General features: G+C 46.1%; 1 protein-coding gene across 14 annotated transcripts in view; it reads right to left on the bottom strand.

Moving 5' to 3' along the window:
• Positions 1 to 11,773: 11,773 nt before the first annotated feature.
• Positions 11,774 to 25,862, bottom strand: part of LOC125715410 (zinc finger protein 239-like) — a 253,618-nt gene continuing 239,529 nt past the window's right edge. For 3 of the 14 annotated variants that reach the window (XM_048986895.1, XM_048986893.1, XM_048986897.1), the window contains 2 exons: positions 16,656 to 16,764; positions 11,774 to 16,368 (listed from right to left, as the gene is read on the bottom strand). In XM_048986895.1, coding sequence (XP_048842852.1) covers positions 15,359 to 16,360 — 1,002 coding nt within the window. In that variant the 5' untranslated portion in view covers positions 16,361 to 16,368; positions 16,656 to 16,764 and the 3' untranslated portion in view covers positions 11,774 to 15,358. Of the gene's footprint in view, positions 16,369 to 16,655; positions 16,765 to 17,013; positions 17,152 to 17,249; positions 17,345 to 18,248; positions 18,396 to 18,507; positions 18,626 to 18,773; positions 18,840 to 21,099; positions 21,199 to 25,143; positions 25,296 to 25,862 lie in introns of those variants that run through there. The other 11 variants (XM_048986890.1, XM_048986889.1, XM_048986891.1 and 8 more) reach the window with 9 other exon arrangements.

Here is a 25,862-nt window from a genome sequence, read left to right as displayed (position 1 = left end):
GTTGAATTATAAACACGCACTTTAAAATACGTATGTTTTGGAACTGAATTTTGGAAGAATTGTCATGTTGAGTATTCCGTAGCCACTATGAGAAACGTATATAAAGTTCTTATTAGCTGATATGGCCCTCTTGGCTACTTAGTACCCTATACAACACAAGCAAAGATATTTGTGTAGCGCCTGTGGGACAAGAAAGGGGAGTGGGATGATCCCCATCTACCAGAGGAACTGCTGCACTCACGGCATACCTGGGAGGCAGAGCTGGAACACCTGCAAAAGATAGCATTACCCAGGTGTTACTCCAGCCCAGAAATGGACAACTCCAGCCGTATGAGAGACATTCATGTGTTTCGCAATGCCTCAGAGCAGGCATATGGACCTGTTGCTTATCTCAGGACTGAGGCTAAAAGGGGCGACATCGAGGTCTCCTCTCTTGCGGCACGCTCCCGCGTCGCACCCCAGAAGCAGCAGTCCATTCCACGGTTGGAGCTGTGTGCAGCCCTCACAGGTGCGCAGTTTTACAAGGTTATATCCACTGAACTAACCCTTCCCATCCGTAGCTGCACATTGTGGTCTGACTCACTGACTGTCCTTACATGGGTGTTGTCGGATTCATGTCGCGACAAAGTATTTGTGGGTACTCGAGTTGCGGAGATCCAGGAGCTGACAGCAGGAGACAACCCAGTTGATGACATCACGCGAGGACTCGCTCATCTGGATATGTATGACGTCAGCCGAATGGACCCATGTGAAGTGTCCACCACATGGATGGCCTGTGAAGCCGAGCCCGACTGTATGTTATTTATGTTCACAGACCACACACTATTTTACACGTAATAAGTGATAACGGTTGCCGAAAACTCGCAAATAAGAGTCTTCATTAAAAGAAGTTTGAGTCATCCAGATTCTGTTTGCGGTTATATCAGAGTTCTAACCGAACTCCCCACAGTGGTTTGAATATACCTACTCGGCACACAAACGCTCCATTACATATATACTTATTATTTTGGTGATCGATTTAAATCATATTATTAACATTGGAAACAGACGTTAATAATGTATTTTAATGCTATAAGACGTTAATAGCATACGTTAATTTTATCATCCATCCATCCATTTTCCAAACTGCTTATCCTACTGGGTTGCGGGGGGTCCGGAGCCTATCCCGGATGCAATGGGCATGAGGCTGGCAACAACCCAGTATGGGGGGCCAGCCCATCGCAGGACACACTCACACACCATTCAATCTCTACGGGCAATTTAGCAAGTCCAATTAGCCTCAGCATGTTTTTGGACTGTGGGGGGGAAACCAGGGTACCCGGCGGAAAACCCACGATGACATGGGGAGAACATGCAAGCTCCACACACATGTGATCCAGGTGGAGAGTCAAACCCGTGTCCCAGAGGCGTGAGGCAACAGTGCTAACCACTGCACCACCATGCCGCCCCACTATTAATCTCAATTTTGCTAAATAAAAATATCTAGCTTGCATCAGTCACATGATGACCATTAACCAATGCTCACCCTTGACGGCAGAGCGCGCTGGTTACGAGCCGGGAACAAGCTCGCAAAGAGCACGTGCATTTTTTGCTGGCTGGGCGGTGCAGAGCTGTAGGGGAAACACAGAAATTATTTGGGAGACGCAGAGTGATGCAACAAAAACCAGTAAAGGTGTACAGCGTACACTATTGTCTATCGCAGACAGGAGTATTAGGTGATTATGTACACTTTAAATTGTCTTGTGGCAACTGACGAATTGAAACAAATGAGAATGCTGTGTCTGCACAGTGTGCAACAGCGCGACAAAACATTACCTGTCCTTTTATTAACTGCACAAGTAGTGGTGGTCATTAGCCGCTAGCTAACTGGGTGAGAGTGTCATGGGTCTAACTCTGTCCACCATTTTAGGGAACATATTTTGTTTTAAAGTAAGTTACCAGGCTTTCCCCTGCCTTTCTGGAGGGCTTATATTTCACTAAAAACTATCTAACTGCATATCTACATAATTATGGACTATTACGATATAAAAACACACACTGTATTTTAAAGAAAATTATAATTATATACAGAGTGTATTAGATTTATATTTCAAATATGACAAAATGCAGATTTTACAGAAGCAAAATTATTGTACCACTACAATTTAAACATTTAATAAGCTTGCTGCCTTGCACAGAGTGGATAGTCAAGCAAACTGAATCATCATAAATACATTATTGTATATTTTCTATTCTTATTGCTTTATTATTATAGCACAATGAATACATGATAAGGGAAGGATTCTGGATCAGCACCATGATGCAAACTTGTGGCCGTAGTATGTACAGTATTCTGGAGAATGTGTAAAACGTCACTGTATGTGCACAACACAGCCCTGCCGTCCAGCACTATCAGCAGCAGGGGCAGCAGCAACCCCTCAACAGCAACATCGTGCCCCATCAGGTAAAACATAAGCTACGTTTGCTTTGCATTGTTCTCACCCGATGACAGTGAGTATGATGCAATTCCATATTAGATTCCTGATAAATGTGGGTCGTTATTTAGCTTGGTTCTATGTGCCCCTTCAAACATCTCTGCACGGCCCTGCATAACCCTGTATTCCGTCAATTCGCAAATCATATTCAAGTAATCATTCAAAAGCACTACATAAGAACTTATATAACATCCTTACAGTTTATTGCACGCAGGCTATATTTTGTGCATTTATTGTTGACACTGATGTTTGGTTCGGTTGCATCAAGACATACTATGTTTGCCACTTTGCTCGGTTTGCTGAGTTCCCCTAATATTTTTTGTCATTACTGACACCTATTTATTGTATTTATTTTGCCTGTTTATACCTGTTTTACTATTTTTACTGTTTGACTACCGATAATGAAAGAAAAAAGTATTTTTCATGGCCTTTCACCTCTGTCGCAACCATTCACACAGACTGTATACCTCAGCCTTAATGTTACCGCAGTTAAGTTAGCCTCATATTCAACTTTCTGGCTTTAACAGTTTTTAACAGAAGTAAGGTGGGGCATTTCTAATGAGATGTGTGTTTAATGAATTGCAATGCCCAGTACATAGACAACGATGCACACCAATTGTTTTTGCGCTCCAAACCATTTTGTGATTTGGGTACATTTTATGGCTTTGTTCTTTCCAGTAACTTTTCTGGAGGACTGAATACGGCAAACGTTACATATTAGTTATCAGTCATAGTAGACGACCATACTTTTTTTTTATTATAGTCTTACAGTTTCTAATTTACATGCCAAAAACTATTTTGACTGGTAGTGTTTTCATTTTTTTGTGAGTTTAGCTTGAATTTTAGGGTTTGTGCTTAGTGGTTTGATTAAAGGAGAGGAGATTTTAGGAAACGTGTTTTAGCAATTCAGAAAAACTGTAAAATGTTAAGGCATGTCAGACTACTTTGAAAGTGGGTGAGAGGCCTCACACTCCAAAGGGTTACAGTAAATACTGATTATGCTGTGTTTCTTTTATGTTCCTCTTTTTGAGTCTGGTACTATGACAAAAAAATTCCCAATCTATCTATCTAGTGCTACTTCATTATTCCATCCTCTTTGTGCAACGTAGTAATGTAAAGTACTGTCAGTAAAACAGCATGATACTACCACCACCCTGCTTGACCATTGGTTCAGTATTCTTATGTTAAGAAAACAACCTCACCTTGATCCCCTGCAAACATCTCTTTTCATTGTGGCCAAGCAGAGAAGTTAATGACACATTCACATGTCATTGTGACTGCCCCCCACCCCCACCCCAGCCCGTGAATATGCAGCCATCAGCAGCCTTTCAGACTATTAGACAGACAGAACACACTAAGGAATGTGTCTGTTTTATTCAAGCACAGTACAGAACCATATGTTTTTTTATTTTTCATGACCATAGGTGAGGGTAGGAACGTAGATTGACTGGTAAATCGAGAGCTTCGCCTTTTGGCTCAGCTCTCTCTTCACCATGACAGACCGATGCAGCGCCCACATGACTGCTGACGCCGCACCGATCCGCCCGTTGAACTCCCGTTCCATCGTTCCCCCACTCGTGAACAAGATCCCGAGATACTTCAACTCCTCCACTTGGGGGAGGACCCCATCCCCAACCCGGAGAGAGCATTCTACGCTTTTCCGGCTGAGAACCATGGTCTCGGATTTGGAGGTGCTGATTCTCATCCCAACCGCTTCACACTCGGCTGCGAACTGCTCCAGTGAGAGCTGAAGGTCACGGTCCGATGAGGCCAACAGAACCACATCATCGGCAAAAAGCAGAGACCTAATCCTGAGGTCACCGAACCGGACACCCTCAACGCCCTGGCTGCGCCTAGAAATTCTGTCCATTAAAGCTATAGACAGAATCGGTGACAAAGGGCAGCCCTGACGGAGTCCAACCCTCACCGGAAACAAGTCCGACTTATTGCCGCCCATGTGGACCAGGCTCTGGCACAGGTCATACAGGGACTGAACCGCCCTTAAAAGGGGGCCCGGAACCCCATACTCCCGGAGCACTCCCCACAGGACTCCCCGAGGGACACGGTCGAATGCACTCTCCAAGTCCACAAAACACATGTAGACTGGTTGGGCAAACTCCCATGAACCCTCCAAAACCCTGCTGAGAGCATAGAGCTGGTCCACTGTTCCACGGCCAGGGCGAAAACCACACTGCTACTCCTGAATCCGAGGCTCGACAATCCGGCGGACCCTCCTCTCCAGGACCCCCGAATAGACCTTACCAGGGAGGCTGAGGAGTGTGATCCCCCGATAGTTGGAGCACACCCTCCGGTCCCCCTTCTTAAAGAGGGGGACCACCACCCCGGTCTGCCAGTCCTGAGGCACTGCCCCCGATGTCCACGCGATGCCGCAGATGCGTGTCAGCCAGGACAGCCCCACAGCATCCAGAGCCTTAAGGAACTCCGGGCGAATCTCACCCACCCCCGGGGCCCGGCCACCGAGGAGCTGTTTGACCACCTCAGTGACCTCCGCCCCAGAAATAGGCGAGTCCACCCCCAAGTCCCCACACTCTGCTTCCATATCGGAAGGCGTGTCGGTGGGATTGAGGAGGTCTTCGAAGTATTCCTTCCACCGACCCAAGACGTCCCGAGTTGAGGTCAGCAGCGCACCATCCCCACCATAAATAGTGTTGATGCTGCACCGCTTTCCCGCCCGGAGCCGCCGGATGGTGGACCAGAATCTCCTCGAAGCCGTACGGAAGTCGTTCTCCATGGCCTCGCCAAACTCCTCCCACACCCGAGTTTTTGCCTCAGCAACCGCCAAAGCCACATCCCGCTTGGCCTGCCGGTAGCCGTCAGCTGCATCTGGAGACCCACAGGCCAAAAAGGCCCGATAGGACTCCTTCTTCAGCTTGACGGTGAAGTAAAATACAAAATTCTAACTTCATCAATAAACTGACTAAAACACATTTTGATAGTTTTAGGCCATCTTTGCCTCACAGCAGAAACAATTTCTTAAATTTCACAGGCCATTTATTGCAGTATAATCAATTTATTAATGAAACTGGAATTTTGTCTAAATATAAGAAAATTATAATTGCTTAGATTTTCATTTTTGTAGTGAAGTTAAGATAAGAAGTTTTCATAATCACTGCTCTCCCTGGTGGATGTAATTAAGTTATAATTTTTGTCCCTGTATCAAACACACTTTAATGATCCATATTCAATACAAACCTGACACACATCTCACAAGTCTAATACTCATTATGAGTAGTTTAAAGAGGGAAGTTCACTTAAAAGCCCTGGACACTAACACGGTACAAAAAGGTGTCAGAGTTTGTTTTTTGGCAGAAGCTAAGAAAGCAGGTGTCATGCCCGGCTCGTCCGCTCCTCGTGTGTGCCACGCCCCCTGATTACCCACGTGTATTTCCCGGATTGTACCCAGCTGTGTCCGTTTGCTTTTCATCAGTCTTGTGTATTTAAGTCCTGGTCTCCCCAGTTTGCTGGGTCTGTCATTGATGTTCGTAAGCGTGAGCTGTTTCCCGGTCCCTGTCCTCGTATTAAACTCCCGTTTGCCCCGTATTCCTGCTTCCTGCTTGCCTGCTTGCCCGCACGATCGCCGCTTCACCCGTACCCGATCGTGACAGAATGACAGACCACAAAAGGAAAGGCCCCCGGAGAAGGAGAGGACCGGAGGAGACGATCCGCCTGGGAGCCTGTTCGCTCTCCCGGCTATGGATCGCTTCGGAGGAGAATGAGAGGGAAGTACCCGCTCTACCTCCAGCCCGGAAGCTGACCACACACTACCCCGATCCCGTGTGGAAGTACTGGCTCTCCAGTGAGGATGAGGACGAGGAGCCCTTCCTCTATCCTTACCCGGAGCCGGAGCCGATCCTTTCACCGCCTGTTTTTCAGGACATCGCACCACCTCTCGCCGCCGCTGGGCGCCGGAGAAGGAGGAGGAGACCGGCGATTGCCTGTCCCGAGGAGCTCCCTCCGTCAACGCCCACGGACACACAGCTCTCTCCCCCTGCAGTAACCACCCCGGAGGCGCTACCCGCGCCTCACTTAGGGAAGCCGGTGAACTGCGCCTCCCAGTTCTTTGCCCTCCAGGGGTTGTTCTGGAGGATCTGGGGGGAACTGGTCCCTCCAGTAATTCCGGAGGTAGCGGGGCTAGCGGAGCGACTCCAGAGGAGCTTTGCGGCGTTTACTCCCGCTTCCGACCCAGAGGAGCTGGAGAGTATGGCAGAGGACGTGCGGCAGCTCCTACTGCTCCAGAGGGCTGCAGACCCCGCTCCCGTGCAGCCGCCATTGCCGGCGGACCCCGCTCCCGTGCAGCCGCCATTGCCGGCGGACCCCGCTCCCGTGCAGCCGCCATTGCCGGCGGACCCCGCTCCCGTGCAGCCGCCATTGCCGGCGGACCCCGCTCCCGTGCAGCCGCCATTGCCGCTGCCGCCGCCTGCGCAGCCGCCGCCGCCTGCGCAGCCGCCTTCGCTGCCGCCGCCACCTGCTGCAGCTCCAGGGCAGGCGCCCCCACTGCAGCCACCTGCAGCTCCAGGGCAGGCGCCCCCACTGCAGCCACCTGCAGCTCCAGGGCAGGCGCCCCCACTGCAGCCACCTGCAGCTCCAGGGCAGGCGCCCCCTCTGCAGCCGCCTGCTGCAGCTCCCGGGCCGGCGCCCCCACTGCAGCCACCTCCAGTTCCTGACCGTGCTGCAGCTCCCGGGCAGGCGCCCCCACTGCAGTCGCCTGCTGCAGCTCCCGGGCCGGCGCCCCCACTGCAGCCACCTCCAGTTCCTGACCGCGCTCCAGTTCCTGACCGCGCTCCAGTTCCTGACCGCGCTCCAGTTCCTGACCGCGCTCCAGTTCCTGCAGAGGCGCCCCCTCTGCAGCCGCCTGCTGCAGCTCCCGGGCAGGCGCCCCCACTGCAGCCGCCTGCTGCAGCTCCCGGGCAGGCGCCCCCACTGCAGCCGCCTGCTGCAGCTCCAGGGCAGGCGCCCCCTGACCGCGCTCCAAGTCCTGACCGCGCTCCAGCGGCTCCCGGGCCAGCTGACCGCGTTCCAGTCCCTGACCGCGTTCCAGTCCCTGACCGCGTTCCAGTCCCTGACCGCGCTCCAGTCCCTGACCGCGCTCCAGTCCCTGACCGCGCTCCAGAGGCGCCCCCTCCGCCTGCAGCAGCTCCAGCTCCTGTCCCTTCTCCTCCAGTGACTTTGTCTCTCTCACCCCGGCGAATTCGACCCCGACCTGGGGTCATGTCTGTGTCCCGTAAAGGGAGGGGACACAGACGCAGGGCTGGGGTCCCGCCCGCCCTGCCCCCTGGCTCGCCCTGCCTCGCCTGCGCTGGGGCTCGGTTGGCGCCTGCGGGTCCTGGCCCTCCGGGTCGGTTGTCGCCTGCGGGTCCCTCTCCGGTGCCTCGTCGCCCTGCCTCGCTCCCCTCTCCGGGTCCTGGTCGGTCGCCTGGGGGTTCCCCGACGGCGGCTCCTTGGTCGCCTGCGGGGCCCTTACCTCCGGCCCTTCCCCGGACGTCGCCGCCTGCTGCGGCTCCCCCCTCCTCCGGGCCTTCGCCCTGGCCCCTTCCTGCTCCCTCGTCCCCTTCCCTGGTGCTCCCTCCTGCTCCCTCCCTGGCCCCTCCGCGGGTCCCTCGCCCTGTCTCCTCTGCCCCTTCTCGGTCCCCTCCGGCTCCGGCCTCCCGGCCGCCTGCGGCCCCTCCGGCTGCCGCCCGTCGCCCGCTGGGTCTCCCTCGGGCTCCCCTTTGTTCCCCCTCCTTGTCTCCCTACGCCCCTGCCTTTGTCCCGCCTGTCTCTGCCCCTTCGTCTTTTGCTCCCCCTCGCTTCGTTCCTCCCGTCTCTGCTCCTCGTCCTCCTGTGTTCCCTCCGTTCACTCCTGGCCCTTGTGTCCCGCCTGTGCCCTCTGCTTCGCCCTTTCTTGTCTGTCTGTCTGCTTTCCCGGCCCTCTGTCGGGTTTTGTCCTTTGTCTTGTCCCTGGCTGTGTTTTGTGCCTCTGTCTTGTTCCCGGTCCTGCGTTGATTCTGTTCTTGTTTTTCAGGTCCTGTCTTGCCTCGTCCCGTCCGTCGCCCCCTTCCTTGGCGCGCCCGGAGTAGCGCGCCTTTGGGGGGGGGTTCTGTCATGCCCGGCTCGTCCGCTCCTCGTGTGTGCCACGCCCCCTGATTACCCACGTGTATTTCCCGGATTGTACCCAGCTGTGTCCGTTTGCTTTTCATCAGTCTTGTGTATTTAAGTCCTGGTCTCCCCAGTTTGCTGGGTCTGTCATTGATGTTCGTAAGCGTGAGCTGTTTCCCGGTCCCTGTCCTCGTATTAAACTCCCGTTTGCCCCGTATTCCTGCTTCCTGCTTGCCTGCTTGCCCGCACGATCGCCGCTTCACCCGTACCCGATCGTGACAGCAGGTAACTGATGGTCAGATATTGCCATGACGAAAAATACATTTGATTTTTCCCTTATTCATCCACTTTATTAGGTACACCAGGTCAACTGCTTGTTAAATCTAATCAGCCAATCATATGTCAGCACTAACAGTCTGAGATGAATGCTCAACATACTAAGCTATGCAGCAGTCCAAGGAACAGGGAAAACAGAAGGGACTTAAGCACACTGGGACTGAAGGGCAAGAGACAGGGAGGAACACGATGGCCAGCGACACCTACTGGCCAAACCGGTTGGAGACATGAAGGGCAGGGCCAGATGGGTGCTGATTGTGAGAGCGCTTTAAATTGACACGCTGACTGTATATAACTATTATTGTGCTTTTTTGTTTGTAAATCTTTAAGTGACAATAAAATAAAATAAAAAAGGCTGTACAGATCAGCTACTTCCAAGGACACCTCTCACTGGCAGAGTTACATGACGTGCCCATTCTCCTTCAGGTCCGCACTGTATGGGTTACAAGTATTTAGGTATTAACAACTCAGTTTGGGTCAAGTTAACCTGAAGTACGAAGCCAACAGCGTCAACTCAGCATTTTTAAGAGTGAAGAAAACTAGCGGTGTGATATTGAAAAGCCAGAGTTACCGCCACTTATCCTCAAAGTTAATCGGCTAAACAAGGAATATGGCTTCACAATATAAGCCTCAGAAAGCGCCCGGTAGCTCACCATCAACACATTTATTTATTTAGCTTGCGGACACAAAATAATTTTTATTATGAAGACATGCACGCATGGCGTGAAAATGAAGGATGCGCTTCTTTGAAACTATAAAAACCACTTTGCGTCACGCTTTCTGCCGGTAGCTTAAATGAAGCATATGAGGCGCTCAGTAAGTCCTTCAAATTTGCCATGTATGTTTTTAACGTAATGTTTGAAACAACCTGCACAGAAATTGCTGCATTTGTAGTGCCATTGTCTGGCAGCAGGTGAGGGCTGGGTTTTATACACTTAATATTTTGAAACTCAGTTCTCATCTACCTCCATCCAGTCCAGAACCAATTGGTGCAAAGCAGGGAATAACCCAGGATGAGACACCCATTGCAAGGCACACTGACACATGACCACCTATGAACCATTTGGTAACTCTGTTTAGCCTGAGCATGGAGGTACCTGGAGGACACCTCGCGATAACATGGGGAAAACATGCAAGCTCCACACACATGAAACCCTAGCAGGGGCTTGAACCCAGCTCCGAGAAGCATGAGGCAACAGGGCTAGCCACTGCACCACCATGCCATCCTGCGTTACCACTAATAAAGTCATATATGTTCATAACTTTCATTTCTTCTCAAATATATACTGCAAGTTGTTCATCATCAGTAATCCATGTCTGCGATGTAATTTTGTAAATCCTACAGGTCACATGCATGCATGGTGTGAAAATGAAACCCAACTTCCCAATGCAACCCAAAGCTAACTTGCCTAAGTACAGACTCACGTGCACCACCTTCAAGTCTTGCTATAATTTCCTTTTTACGTTCTACAAATACCCTCACTGCTTTCCTCTTTGGTTTGCTGCAATCATGTTCACTTTCATAGGGGCCATGATTACTATATCACTAAACGTACTGTAGACAAAGCACTACAAAAATCATACCGAACAAAGGAACACACCATTCTCACGTCAAACTCGGTCAAGAGGTACTACGAAACAGACCGATTCACAGGCAAAAGCAACCCAGTAGGACCATTTGCATGTCAGTTCATCAAAGATGCATCTTGATTTGTACAAATTTAGCAGTTCCGTTTCGTCGTGATCAGTAAAAGACCAGTAACAACTCATTTTGGCCTAAAAAGTGGCAATATGTAACCTGTTTTAGAAGCAGCAGATTTAACTCTGCACATATTTAAATATTTGTCTTTTACATGCCTCTGACATGTCCCAAATTAGTAAGAGTTGCTGTTTGGCTGAATGTTTTCCATTTAGTATGAATTCAAATGATTCAACTTCTAAAGACAACATGAGATCATTGTATTTGGATCATTGTTGAATGTTCATTGTTGAAGTTTTGTTGCTTTAGAATACCATGTGACCTACAATTTTAAAGATTTGATTATACATGCGGGGCGGCATGGTGGTGCAGTGGTTAGCACTGTTGCCTCACACCTCTGGGACCCGGGTTCGAGTATCCGCCTGGGTCACATGTGTGCAGAGTTTGCATGTTCTCCCCATGTTGTCGTGGGGTTCTCTCCGGTTTCCCCCCACAGTCCAAAAACATGCTGAGGCTAATTGGAGTTGCTGAATTGCCCGTAGGTGTGAATGGTGTGTGAGTGTGCCCTGCGATGGGCTGCCTCCCTGCCTCATGCCCATTGATTCTGGGATAGGCTCTGGATCCCCCACGACCCAGTAGGATAAGTGGTTTGGTTTGGAAAATGGATGGATGGATGATTACACATGCACATTTATCTAGTAAATGAAAACAAACAGTATTATCACAAAGACAACTTTTACAGCAAACATTTTGTGAATGTTTGCAACTCAGAATAACTTTGTAATTTGCCGATCAGTGCTGACACACCACAGCACAACACACAGTGCACAACCACGAAATCTCTCCTCAGGTGATTGATGGACTCTGAGCATGAGACATGTACAAAAGATGAGGACTCTTCTCCACTATGTAAATGGAAATTGTTCTTAATCTATTATTTATACCTTTTGCTTATATCGTAAGATTTAGGAACACACTGAAAAAGATCAACTTTAATACATTTGAAGGTTGAAGTTATTGGAATTTGTTACGGCTGATTTGGTGGAATAAGTTTTTGGACCGAACTGTCGAAAAATGTGGAATGAAAATGCAGTTTAATGGTTGAATCCGTGGTTTGCCTAACTTGCTATAAATTGCACACACATCCAGCATTAAAGTGACAGGGAGCTATTAGACCAGAGTTGTTTTATTGCATTAACACGGAACAGCAAAAAATATCATAACATTATTCTAACATTAATGTCATGTTGTTCTTAATAGATTTCCAGTCCTGATTTCAAATTGGGCCTTTAAAACTAGAATATGGTCAGTTTTAAAAATGCTTGACTTTGTTGCAACTCTGACTAAGTTGAATTCCATCGAGTGGCTGACAGGTGTGAATATTATCCTGAAATTGACAAGTTAATGTCATCTTTCCAGTTAATGTGAGTTTGTTCTTTGTGGGTCTCTGTCTCAGGCTGTCATTTTAGTCCTAGTCTCATTTAAAGCACTTAACAATATGCATGAATTGCATAGCTGCTAATGTAAAAAACAAAAATTAACTTGAAAAGCATTCTACAACAACATACAGTATTATGAAGTATTAATAGTATTTATTGCCAATTCCAGATGGCAGGTAACTTCTATAATATGAATAGAATACAAGATATTTTAAACCAAATTACAGTTGTTATTTTTCTGTTTAAAAAAGACAATTGCTGTAATTTACATACGACAAAACCTGTAAAAGACATTTTGTAATTCTTTTCTAAATGACATGAAGATACTTTGTTACTCTCCTTGGGGAAATTCTCTTTTCACCTACCCCATCTTGCTCTACTTGACACGGGCACAGACAAAGGTGACAGCAAGCCTGGCAGCAAAGGGCAGCCACCTGTAGGGACACCCATGGAGCTGGGGGTTTTACAGTGATTAACAGCAATTTTGCAATACTTTTCTGGCAGCTTTTTTTTGCTAAGAATTTACAGTAAATTCTACAGACAATTCTACACTAAAACAGATGTCATTCCTAAGCGCAGCATGGACTGCTTCCGGACACAGTATCAAATGTGACTTACAGAGTCACTTGAGTAAGCTGGAGATCCTACAACCCCGGGTAAGAGAGCCTGCAGTAGGCAGCCTACCAAAAGAGGGCCTTCCTGTTCCCTTGGTGAATTAGAAAACCAGTGGAGAGAGCTCTTCTGTTGCAGTTTCACACAGATGAACAACATGGAGTACTTTGGATTGAGGTTTTGCAGTAAGAGGGTGCTGAAAGAAAAAGGAGTTTCAAAGACATTGGTCTGCCTGTACTGCCGATTTTGTCTCTGCCGATTTCAGATGTTCATGTAAAGTGTGAATTTACTAATGTGAGATTCCTTAAATATAACCACTTAAACAGAACAGTTGTAAATTTTCTGTCCAGTTTCGTAGATGGACTGACGCAGAGGCAGACCTATGGTTAGGTCTGGGTGGTATTGACAGCTGGGCCCACCCAATTAGATTAATGAAACTGCATTTTTTATATATAAACTACTGTCTTCTAACTCTGTTCCTATACATCACTGTTGTTACTGTGGCAAGTATGACAGAATGTGTGAGCTCCCTCTAGTGGTGATCTAGGTAGAATTTTTTCTCAATTTTTTTGCTATTCTGTCTTCTTTTCATACATATAATGCGGCGATTAGCTTCATACTGGGCACCGACACACCTGGAAATGGCGTAACATCGAACCAAATGCCAAAAGTAATCAGAAGTTAGCACGCTGCCCAGAATGCACAGATGACAAGCTACACTGCAAGTCGTCCAGCCACGACGTCACCCAGCCCCTCGTCTACCATCTAAAATACAGATAAATTACATGTGCTCCATATTTCTGCAGCTGACATTATTTTGAACAGGGCCATAAAGAACATAATCTTGGCCGGGAGGGAGGGGCTGCTGGGCTATTTTATATCAGGCTACTCTTTCTTAATAACCCCATTTTCAATTCAGAACAATAAGAGTAATGGGATGGGGAGGCATGGTGGTGCAGTGGTTATCACTGTTGCCTCACACCTCTGGGACCCGGGTTCGAGTCTCTGCCTGGGTGACATGTGTGCAGTTTGCATGTTCTCCCTATGTTGTCGTGGGGTTCTCTCCGGGTACTCCGGTTTCCCCCCCATAGTCCAAAAACATGCTGAGGCTAATTGGAGTTGCTAAATTGCCCATAGGTGTGCATGCGTGAGTGAATGGTGTGTGAGTGTACCCTGCGATGCGTGACCCAGTAGGATAAGCAGTTTGGAAAATGGATGGATGATTATACATGTACATTTATCTAGTAAATGAAAAACAGTATTATCATAAGACAACTTTTACAGCAAACATTTTATGAATGTTTGCAACTCAAAATAATTTTTTAATTTGGCGATCAGTGCTGACACACCACAGCACAACACACAGTGCACAACCACGAAATGTAACCTCTGCATTTAACCTACATGTGACACCATGACATAGCAGGGGGCAGCTAATTCAGCACCCAGGGAGCAGTGCTTGGGGGTGATACCTTGCTAGTCAGGGATTTGGACCAGCAACATTTCGATTACAAGTGCACTTCCCTAATTAAAATGAAATATTTCATATGTTCACAATCAATTAATGTGCAGGAAGGCTACCAATTCTGTCATTTTCCACTAACACCAAATTAACTCGCTAGTCTCCCAAGGTCATTCTAAATTAATTGCAACAGACATGCTCAGGCAGTGGCATCTTGTGGTTTGCCATATATGGAAGCCTTCATTAATAATAACTCAGACTAGCTAGTTTTGTTCCTAAGGACAAAGTACATTTCTATCATCTAATCGTGGGAGTTTTTATAGCCACTGAGCTCATGTAAAAGGGAGAACCGACTGATGAACTTGAGGTTGCAAATCATCTATGTCGCAGTCGCTGGTCCCTTTTGTATTTATTGAGTGTATATCTAAAGTTTCTTTTTTAGTTTTTTTGAGTTTATGTTGGGCACCCAACTGTAACACAAAGCTGGCAATTCATGTATAATTTAAGATAGTGTTACGGCGCCTCATTGCGCCTGCATTTACACTTTATGGTTAACTGTGTGATAGATTACGTCCTTCAAATGATACGAAGAAATGCCTCAGTCCCATTTGCCTGAACAAAATACAGCTTTTCATAGTCCTGAGCCCTCGCTATACATTTAGTTTATATGAAACTTTCTTTAACATTGAAAAGAAATACAGAACTTCATGCATCTGTGTGACGGACATCTCCGACATTCCCTGGTAAAATGGCCCCTACACACAAATCGTGACGTATTACACATGTAACCTAATACAATCCATTGTCTATACATGTCTCAGTAGGTGGAGACATTACGAAGCAGAGGCCACGCCCTAGCTCAGCTGTCATCATATCTAGACTAACGAACAGGGAGCTATTTCAAACAGAAAAGTTTACTGAAATAAAATTCTGAATTCTGTTTCACGTGAGCCGAATCATCTTCTGTAAAATACACAACCGTGCAATTTAACAGTTTATAAAACTGCTTTGCAGTCAAAGACTACCTTCACAATATATTCTAACTATTAAAAAACACCTCTGAATCTTTGTCAAATAAATCCTAAACATCAACAGGACTAATGAGGGGGACCCAACATACAGGTATTTCAGAAATACAATTTAGAAAAATTCAAGAACAAACATTTATTGGACTGACTGAACTGTGTGGGTCTGGTGGTGTGTCTCAAAGTATCCTAATCAAGAAAAATCACTGGGAGCACTAGTAGGGCCTCTCCCCTGTGTGAATCCGCTGGTGCTTCTTTAGGGGTCCTAACTCTCTGAATCTTTTTCCACACTGAGAGCACTGGTAGGGCCTCTCTCCTGTGTGAATCCGCTGGTGACTCTTTAGGCTTCTTAACTCATTAAATCTGTTTCCACACTGGGAGCACTGGTAGGGCCTCTCTCCTGTATGAATCCGCTGGTGTGTCTTTAGGTGACTTAATTGACTGAAGCTCTTCTCACACTGGGAGCACTGGTAGGGCCTCTCTCCTGTGTGAATCCGCTGGTGTGTCTTCAGGTGACTTAAATATCTGAAGCTCTTCCCACACTGGGAGCACTGGTAGGGCCTCTCTCCTGTGTGAATCCGCTGGTGTGTCTTTAGGTTTCCTAAATCACTGAAGCTCTTCCCACACTGGGAGCACTGGTAGGGCCTCTCTCCTGTGTGAATCCACTGGTGTCTCTTCAGGTGACTTAAATATCTGAAGCTCTTCTCACAGTGGGAGCACTGGTAGGGCCTCTCTCCTGTGTGAATCTGCTGGTGTGTCTTTAGCTTTCCTAAAATACTGAAGCTCTTCTCACACTGGGTGCACTGGTAGGGCCTCTCTCCTGTGTGACTCCGTTGGTGTGTCTTTAGGGTTCCTAACTGATTAAAGCTCTTCCCACACTGGGTGCACTGGTAGGGCTTCTCCCCTGTGTGAATCCGTTGGTGAGTCTTTAGGTTTCCTAAACGACTGAAGCTCTTCCCACACTCAGAACACCGATGGGACTTCTTTGTGCGAGTCTGCCTGTGTATTTTACAGTCTCTGTTTATATTGAAAGTCTTCTTACCCTGGGAACCCTGCTGTGCTGTCAGTGTGTCTGTATTGGCTTCTGCCAAGGTACTGAGTGTGTCTTTACTGGGCTGAGCGGCACTGGGGCCAGCAGAAGTTGGGGAATCCTGGTTTGTGTTGACAGTTCCAGCCCTCAGTTGTCTGACATACTCTTTGGGGTAAGATTCATTCATTCTCCTTGCTGGGGGCAAGATGAAAACAAGTCAGTCCGTACTGAGAGGGAAAAGAGTTAATAGAAAAAAAGTCAGAAAAATAGTGAAGGCAAACGTATCTTCCAAAGAGCCTTCGTTACTCCATACGCAGTTTATGTTCACAATGTGGAATTCACACTGCAATCTCCGACATGCCTGAACTTTACCGAGTACTAACACTGCTGGTTTGAAATGGCAACCTGAAGCACAAACTATGACCTTCAAATGTACCAAAACATTTGCAGTTTTGATGGTATATGTTGGTAGCTAAAATCACCTGGGTTTGGAGGTTTCGCACACTGTTTGCTCCGCCCACCAGTAACTAACAGAAGAGAACCAATCAGCTCCACCTCAGTCACATCCTGAACCGCTGCACCCTTCACCTTCTGTCATGAAAACAAACAAGACAGAATAAGCTGTTCACCTCAAATCTATACAGGTGCTTCTGTTTGCTTAATAGTAAAAAAGGAGCAGAAACCAAACAAATTACTTCAAGTATAAACATTAAACTGAAATTATGTCCATTTCTGGTGTGACCTACCGTTGGCTGCTTTCGAAATTAAAACACAGAAATTATACCACTTCAGAACGGAAAAGTGACATTTGTAAAGAGACCCATTTACACTCCATTTCACCTTGGGGGGGCTCTCATTCGCAGTCCCTTCACCCTCAGATATCAGGTATTCCCCCTCCTCTTTTTTAACCTCTCTGACACCCTGCTGGGAAGGTTGCTGGTTTGTATGGCAGGTGGTGTTACTGCAGGAAGACGTCTGCTGAAACCAAAATGATATCAAACACATTGAGACTGTGCCAGTTAATTAGTATGTTGCAATACAAAGCCAGCAGCAGATTGCGTTGAGCACAAACAGACCCTCTTTCCCTGGTCTGTAGCACATGACTCTGATCCCACAGCAAGGGTTCTGCTCTGACCGGACCGCCTGGATGTAGGCTGGAAACTCCTGGATGCTGAAAACACAAATGATCACTTCAGGCAGACTGCATCACCTTAGCGCATATCCGCAAGGCTCTTTGTGTTTGGGTCGCAACTACAGGCACTTTCACATTGAGCTTTTGTCTGGAACCAAAACCTTATCCTGGAACCAGGGATTTCTCTCACGTTCACACTGCGGGAACTCAGCCCGATTGTAGTTCCCTGGAAGAAGTTCCAGAACCCTTTAGTGCTTACTCCAGACTAGGTCCTTTTTGTTCAAATACGGTGGTGCTTATAGCATTAAACTTGCTGACTAGTTGACCACAAGCACTGGCGCTAACTTGGAAGTTACTCATAGGTGCAGAAAAAGAGATGCAGCAGAGCAAAAATTGAGCAGACACATGGAGAACAAAAATAATTCCAGTTAATGCATCAACCAATACATTTTTTGCTTGCATCCCCATCTTTTTGAATCAGACGCTTCAATCGCTACCAATATAGTTCTGTCTAATATCACCGGTGCAAGGGGTGAAACTTGCCAGTGCTTATTAGTGAGACGTCATATACATGTGGTAGGTTCATATAAGCAAAATATAAATAATTTGTGATCAATCCCTCCAGTAACTAACAAATAACAAAACAAATTATTCAACCTCCATTGTTTTGGAATGACGGTGTAGTTTCAAATAAAGTCATTGTGAACCTACAAACTTTTTGTGTCTTACATGCTTCAGCATAAAGGTCCCAGTTCCAGTTGTGTGGGGTGAAACTGATACACAAAAGTGGCTAGGAGCTGCAAGAGTTCCAGGTCGACACAGCCCAGAAACCCAAACCAGGCCCCGGAACTTTTGCCTTATCCTTTAGCGACACAGATGAATGCCTGACACTGTTTGAAGGAATCACCCGTCACAGCAGGAAACCTCTGACTGGCAGTATCACCTCCACTCGCCTTGTCCCCAGGGCTCCTTCTCAGAAGGTGAGAAGTCCACTCCTCCGAATTGCTGCATTTGTCGCCGCCCAACCTCTCCGTCATCACCCCGCTGGATCGGCTGCTTCTCATGAACACTGGGGTGGTGGAATTCAGCCCTAGAGAAAACACAGTTGCAGACTATGCAAATTTCCCACTGGTGGGACTAATAAAGGCTCTCATTGCACTCTTGGTACTCATCCAAGTCTAATGCCGGAGCCCAAAGCCTACCCATATCCAACATGGCCTGGTGGTTCCTCTTCATGTTCCTGTAGTGCACCTTCTCGCATCTCTGCAGCCGAACCCATTCAGCCTTGGAGAAATAGGCCCGGATATCCGCATAATCCTCCTGCATGGGGATAGGGTTCTCCATGAGGCTGCTTCATGCTTTACAGAGCAGGCACAATGACACTGAAAGGCCACTGCACCCACTGGCCATCCCAGATACAACAGCCCGTCCTCAGTTTTAGCTGTCAGTTCTCCCCCAGTTGCCTTACCTCATCTGACAAACTCATGTCCGAAGCCCTTTCCATCCTATGCAGCAACCAAGTTCACGTTCCCACCTGAAATGTGTAATAAAATGTCAAATATGCAGAGGTGGGTAGGGACGAGGTACACTTAATCAAGTGACTTGTTGGGGAGGAAATCTTAGTGTATTCAGTGAACGTTTTGTAGTCTTACTTGAGTATATCTGCCAAATGAAATGCATTTTCTCCTGCATCTCATCTTTCGTTGACTTATGTGAGGCTGTTACCAGTGGTATCCAGCCATCCCATCAAGGCGGTTTTCCTCCCCAAACCATTCCAGCTCATACCACAGCTGACTTGCATGCAAACCACAAGCAAGATCAAGTTCATTGGATAGCAGTATGAGAGTACTGAACTACAACATGAATGCATTTTGCAGTCCACTTTCATCCTTGCCATGAGGGAAAGTTGGGGTCCCACCAGACAAAGAAGCCTACCCCAGCTAAGAATAACTGGTAAATAAATTGACAGCAAATGTTATTCAGCTGAGATAGGGAACACAGGCTTAACCTTTGGATCATTTTAGGATTTGACAGGTGGTAGGGAACGATTTTCTTCACGTGAGAACGTAGGATAGCCAGCAGAGACCCCTGCCAAAAGAACTAAACCCTTTTAGTGCATTTATGGACATATTTGTTTTGCTTTTTAAAAGAAAACACTTTCTAAAAAGCAAAAATAAAATGATGTCAAAATTACTGAGAAAAGGTATACATATATCTTTAAGGCATGAATTAAAATGGCCTTTACTCTCTGTTCTTGTACATTTGTAGGAGGCGTAAAAAAGTCCTGACAGGATTGTATCTCCTGAATGAGTGAATGTTTGTGCGTGTAAGTGAATGTGAGTAAGATCTGTGTGTGTTTAAGTGTGTTACAGAATGAGTGTGTGTGTGTGAGCCTTTAAAGGAGCATGTGGCGGTTGGATAATTCAGTGTCTCAGTTTCACTAACCCAAGGCTGTCAGGGGGTAATTTTTATGTTATATTTATATCATAATTATGTAATACTATTCATATTAATCTAAATCTGCAAAATAATATTACTAAAGCCTTGAAATAGATCTAGTTGCGTAAACCCCATGCTTCCCTTTAGACTCACCCCTGCATGCTGCAGGTATCACTCCAACTAATGAAGCTGAAAACATGGCTTTTCTTCACCTTTCAGCTTAACAGCTGGTTTGATTACGGACTCTCACCAGCTCTTTACCAGTAAAGGTTTAGTAGCGATTGCAAGCACTGCTGTTGTTTTCTTTCACTCCACCTGAGTTCGCCATCTCTGTAATGGAACCGTCTCTTTGCTCTTAGTGTACAGACAGGCTCCAGCTCCGTGTTAAACTACGACAGCATCATTTTGACTGCTGTTGTGTTAACAGTGTTTTTACTGAGGAAAACTAGGGGCTGCTTAGGCTGAATCTTGTTATACTTTTCACGCTTACTTTGTATACTGGTTCCGCTCTGTGGACTGGTTCCATAGACTGGGTGCTTTCTGTTGAGATGTTGAATCATTGACGTTGTGCTATTGTGGTAAACTAATTCGGTTTTACAATGGACACACTGTATAGTATTTTCGCTTTTCTTTTGTTTGAAATGTTCCCAAACTTTAGACAGACATTTTTCATCTTTCTCTGACTGTCCTCGCTATTTTCCCCGTCTTCCTCCATTGCGCCATCAAATCAACCCTGCTACACGTAATGCAGAATAAGCACTGTGCGACAGTATTAATCCTCCGAGTGAAACACGCTGATCACTAAGCAGCACATAGTTGTCCGGATTACACGAAGCATCGAAGCAAAGAATTTGCATCGAGATTTTTAGTAATCGAGTTATTCGAGTTACTCGAATCGTTGCAGCCCTAATTACGTGATTTTTTTTTTTTACCCAATATAAGGCATTTTACATTTAAACAAAACTCCAACTTCTAAACAATTAGAGTACATACATGTAAGCAAACACAAATTACGGAGTATTCCTAACTTTGGGCAACATATTAAAACTTTCTTCTGCAAGACGTCGGCACAAATATCCAAGATCGTCAACAGAAACATGACTGACGGGGCACATGTTTAATTATAAAAAGAACCACTTAACATTCTGACACTGTAATGGTACTTATAGCTAAGGAGTTCTCCTATACCGTTTATTATTCTCTACACTGAGAAGAGTGACATCCATCTCCCGCCTGCTAGCCCTGCCTTCCACATATCTCACATGCAGCTCATATCCGCACGAACTGTAAGTCAATGAAATCTCCCCAATGGGTGTACCGTGGTTGTTTTTTGATTATTAAAAAAGGTAATATACCTGCGTTCGATTCTCTCTCTGAGGCGGAACTCGGATGAAAAAAATCCCATCGGAAACATGCCTCCTTTCTGACGTTGAAGTTGGACAGAATTTTCCTATCTGAGATATCCGAGATTGTGACGTTATTTCAGCATGGCGGTTTACACACATAATAATAATAATAATAATAATAATAATAATAATACTACATTTTATTTATAATGCCCTTTACATCCCAGGATCTCAAAGGGCTACACGTTAAAATAAAAAGAGACAAAATAAATAGTTTAAAAGTAAACAAATTTAAAACCTCTAAGTGGAGGAACCAAAGGTTTTGTTAAAAAGAAAAGTCTTTAGATGCTTTTTAAAACAGTCAGTGGGTTGTGGTGCCCTCAGGAAGTCAGGGAGGGCATTCCATAGGCGTGGAGCAGCAGCACAGAAAGCCCCATCTCCCATAGTCTTCAGATTGGTTCTTGGTTTGTGGAGGAGGTTAGCCTGCGTAGAACGGAGGAGAACGTGTTGCGCGTTGTGGGTTAATAAGTTCTTTGAGGTAGGGGGGGGAGGCATGTCCATGGACGCATTGGTGTGTAAGAAGCAAATCCTTATAGTCAATCCTGGCGGAGACGGGAAGCCAATGAAGTGAGTGAAGAATGGAAGTGATGTGCTCATGTTTTCGCACTCTCATCAGGATCCTTGCTGCAGAGTTTTGAATGTATTGGAGCCTCTGCAGGCTCTTGCTAGGTATCCCAAAGAGAAGTGCATTACAGTAGTCCAGTCTAGAGGAGATAAAGGCATGGACCAGCTTTTCGGCATCAGATAGGGAGAGAATGGGGTGGAGTTTGGAAATGTTCCGGAGATGGTAGGAGGAGGTTTTACAGAGATGGTTGATATGGGATTCAAAGGTGAGTTGGGGATCCATTTTTACGCCAAGATTTGTGACTGTTGATGAGAGAGAGATATTAGAGCCAGAGAAGATGATACTGGTTATGGGTGATGATTTTATCTGGTGAGGGGTGCCAACCAGAATGGCCTCGGTTTTGGAGCTGTTGAGTTGAAGGAAATTGTGATCCATCCAAACCTTTATCTCCTCCAGACAGACGGTGAGTTGAGATGGGGATGATGAGAGTGGCGTTGCCGCTGTGGCATTTACATAAAGCTGTGTATCGTCGGCGTAACAGTGAAAGAAAAATCCATGGCGGCTGATGACCTGACCGAGCGGAGAAAGGTAAAGAATGAAGAGCATGGGGCCAAGAACTGACCCCTGGGGAACGCCACAGGAGACTGTGTGTGGCTTTGAGGTGGAGTCACCCATAGCAAGGTACTCTATCCGGTTTGCGAGGTATGATTGAAACCAGCTGAGGGCAATGTCAGTGAGTCCAAAGGTGGAATGTAGTCGATTTAATAAGATGTCATGGTCAACTGTATCAAATGCAGCAGATATGTCCAGGAGAATAAGCAAGGAGGAAGAGCCAGCATCGGATGACATCAGGAGATCATTTGAGACTCTTACGAGTGCAGTTTCTGTACCGTGGTTTGTCCGGAAACCAGATTGGAATTTTTCATAGAGGTTGTTGAGTTTCAGGTGGTTATGCAGCTGGATGGCAACTACTTTCTCAATCACTTTGGATATGAATGGGAGATTTGAGATGGGCCTATAATTGGAAAGGACTTCTGGGTCCAGGTTGTGTTTTTTGAGAAGTGGTCTTATAATGGCTTTTTTTAAGACAGATGGGATATGACCAGTTTGAAGAGTTATTTATAACAGAGGTGATAAGGGGACTTAAGATAGTGATATGGGTCTGCACCAGGGAAGTTGGGAAAGGGTCCAAGGCACAGGTGGAGGGTTTCATCTTCCTGATGATGTTTTGCACCACTTCTGATGAAGCCAGAGAAAAGCAGTTTAGGCGCTGAGAAATAGCACATGTTGAGGAAATGGTTTGGATCTGAGGACCGGAAAGGGCAGAGCGAATATGTGCAATTTTGGATGTGAAATAATCCATGAAATGGTTGCACTGCTCTGCTGTGGTGCCAGTAAGTGGGAGGAGGGGTTGCAGTTCGAGGAGATGGTTAACAGTGGAGAAAAGCTGTTTGGAATTTCCCACACTATTTCTGATGGCATCAGAAAAAAATTTCGACCTTGCCTCTATGAGAGATTTCGAATATTTTTGTTGGTGCTCCCGGTAGGCTTGCTTGTGAACGGTAAGGCCAGATGCTTTATAGCGCCGCTCAAGAATCCGACCTGCTGTCTTCATTTTCCGAAGCCCATCTGTGAACCAGGGCGCTGAGCATGAGAAGGTCACAGCTCTGGTTTTAACAGGGGCATGGTGGTCCAGAAGGCTACTCAGATGGCTGTTATAGTAGTCCACTGCTTCATCAGCTGATGAAAAATTTGTGGAAAGATGCTGAAGGTCTGCTGCCACGTGTTCTGGGTTGATGTTTTTGAGGTTCCTAAAGCAGATATTGTGTTCAGGCTTGGTGAGGCTAGAAGGAGATGGCAACTCCATAGAAATTACCTTGTGGTCGGAGACGCCTAGGTCATACACCTGCAAGTTAGTGAGAGAAGCAGAGTTTGTGATGACCAGGTCCAAGGTGTGCCCCCTGTTGTGTGTAGGGACATCAACAAGTTGTTTTAAATTAAAGCAGTCGAGCAATTGAAGAAACTCAGCAGCAAGGCGACAAGTGGGGGAGTCAACATGGATGTTTAAATCTCCTAAAATGATGACTTACATCAGTAATTCTATTTTACAAATCTTAAAAATGTTTATAATTATTAATAAATGTAATTGCACATGATCGATTTAGAGAATACCATATCGTTACCGTAAACAGTATCCTAGCATGCAATATCAGAATTTTACCAGACTTGTTAGGTTTTCTGGTTTGTTTATATTTCGCTTGCTTCTCAAAAAAAGAATATCGCTATGAATGTACCAAAATACTTTATAAAGCTTTTAATGTGGTTTGACTAGTTCCTGTTTCTTGTGTGTTTGTCTCTCGGAAATAATAATCTTACTCCAAAACTGCTGAAATATAAAGCAACATCACACAGCAGCGCATTCATGGAGGCAGCCAAGTTTGTTCCGAGTTGTGGCACTGTAGCTCGAACGGGAGATTGTCGGACGTGATGTCACTCAATTTGGAATTTCCAAGTTCTGAGAGATAATCGAACGAATCACATGGTCTTATTTGCGCACATTATGTTTGTTTTATTTGGAGAGAATATTTTAATTTTAGATTCGGTTCTTTAATTGTCTGTACTGTTGATCGGAAAAGCCCGCAACTGAGGGTTTGTTAATTTTCTGATTTAGCAAACCAACACGCTACTCCAGTACTCTTTTGTTCTGGATACTCCTTTACTCTCACTAAAGTAGTGAGACTTGAGTACTTTTAACAGGGTTGCTGCACAGACTTCAACATCACAATTAAGACACAAGACCTCAAAAAGAAAAAAAAAAAGCATATACACAATTATTATTAAAAGATGGGCTACATTCGAACATTATCTCGAACATAATTACAAAGCTGTCCTCATTCACAGCTGACCTTAGCTCACGATGGACGAACGGTGTAATACTAATATAGATATATATGCGGTCTTATCCCTCCCGCAGGTGAACAACTTTACTATGACTAAATCCGGGAACATCGATCGAAACACTGTGTGTATTTCACTATTGGCTCTGTACAAATGAAGTTGGCTCACCGCGTATAGAGACTAAAGCACTTCGGCCGTACTGTAAGTGTTGCTGTTGTTGAAAACTCAGAAAAAGATGTCGAACACAATACCTCCAAAGCTGTAACTTCGGCGGTGGTTTGAACTTCCAAAGCAGTATCTGGCGGACTAGACCCACACTGAACGTAGTTCTGGATGGGCAGTGAAGTCGTCTTTGAGGACTCATAGCGTTTGTGTTTCCCTGATGCATGATTTGTCTCGATCGCTCGAATACCCATATTACCCCATGTGTATGTCTTCTTGCAATACGAGCATTTAAAACCATGTCCAAAACAACTAGCTCGGTACATTAGCAGTCACAGCTACGAACCTATTCCCCACAAACGCCTTACCGTGCCGCAGATGCTTCCTCTTGTTAGTAACTAGAAAGTGGTTTCCCTTAACGATATTGTCCTGCGTCGCTTTCAGCCATAATTAAAACCGCGACTGTAATATCTGCTGACCGCTGCAGCCTGATGGAATAATGGCGGCGCCTCCCCTTCCTTTTGAATTCGCTCGCTCCGCGCGCCGCATCCTGATTGGAGGGCAGCAAACAAGGTCGCCCGTGAGACAACTGCGTTACAAATACAGTACCAAATGCAAATACAGCAACTTCCGCATCATCTTTTAAACAGTATATTAGAAATATACAAACAATTTTGGGTAAATTGGATGGATTTACTGAGGGTCACATATGCCTCATTCAAGCTATCTGACGCTTTCCGGGGCTTGTATCATAAAGCCAGATCCCTTGTTTAGCCGATTGAGAATAAGCATTGTCGTGCACCAGGAAGAACCTAGGACCCACTGCACCAACGTAAGGTCTGACAGTGGGTTCAAGGATTTCATCCTGATACCTAATGGCAGTCATGGTGCCATTGTCTAGCCTGTAGAGGTCTGTGCAGCCCTCCATGAATATGCCTCCCCAGACCATCACTGACCCAACCCCCTCTGCTACTTAACTGACCAGATCAATATCCCAGAAGTTTAATAGACTTGATGCTATACTCTGATTAAAAATTGTTCCTTAAATTTTTTTAAGCAGTGTATATTTTTCAAAGGGGGGAGGTTT

This window comes from Brienomyrus brachyistius, chromosome 20, assembly GCF_023856365.1.
Source record: "Brienomyrus brachyistius isolate T26 chromosome 20, BBRACH_0.4, whole genome shotgun sequence".
NCBI lineage: Eukaryota > Metazoa > Chordata > Actinopteri > Osteoglossiformes > Mormyridae > Brienomyrus > Brienomyrus brachyistius.
The sequence above is the reverse complement of the archived record's forward strand: the minus strand, read 5'-3'. Positions and strand labels throughout refer to the sequence as shown.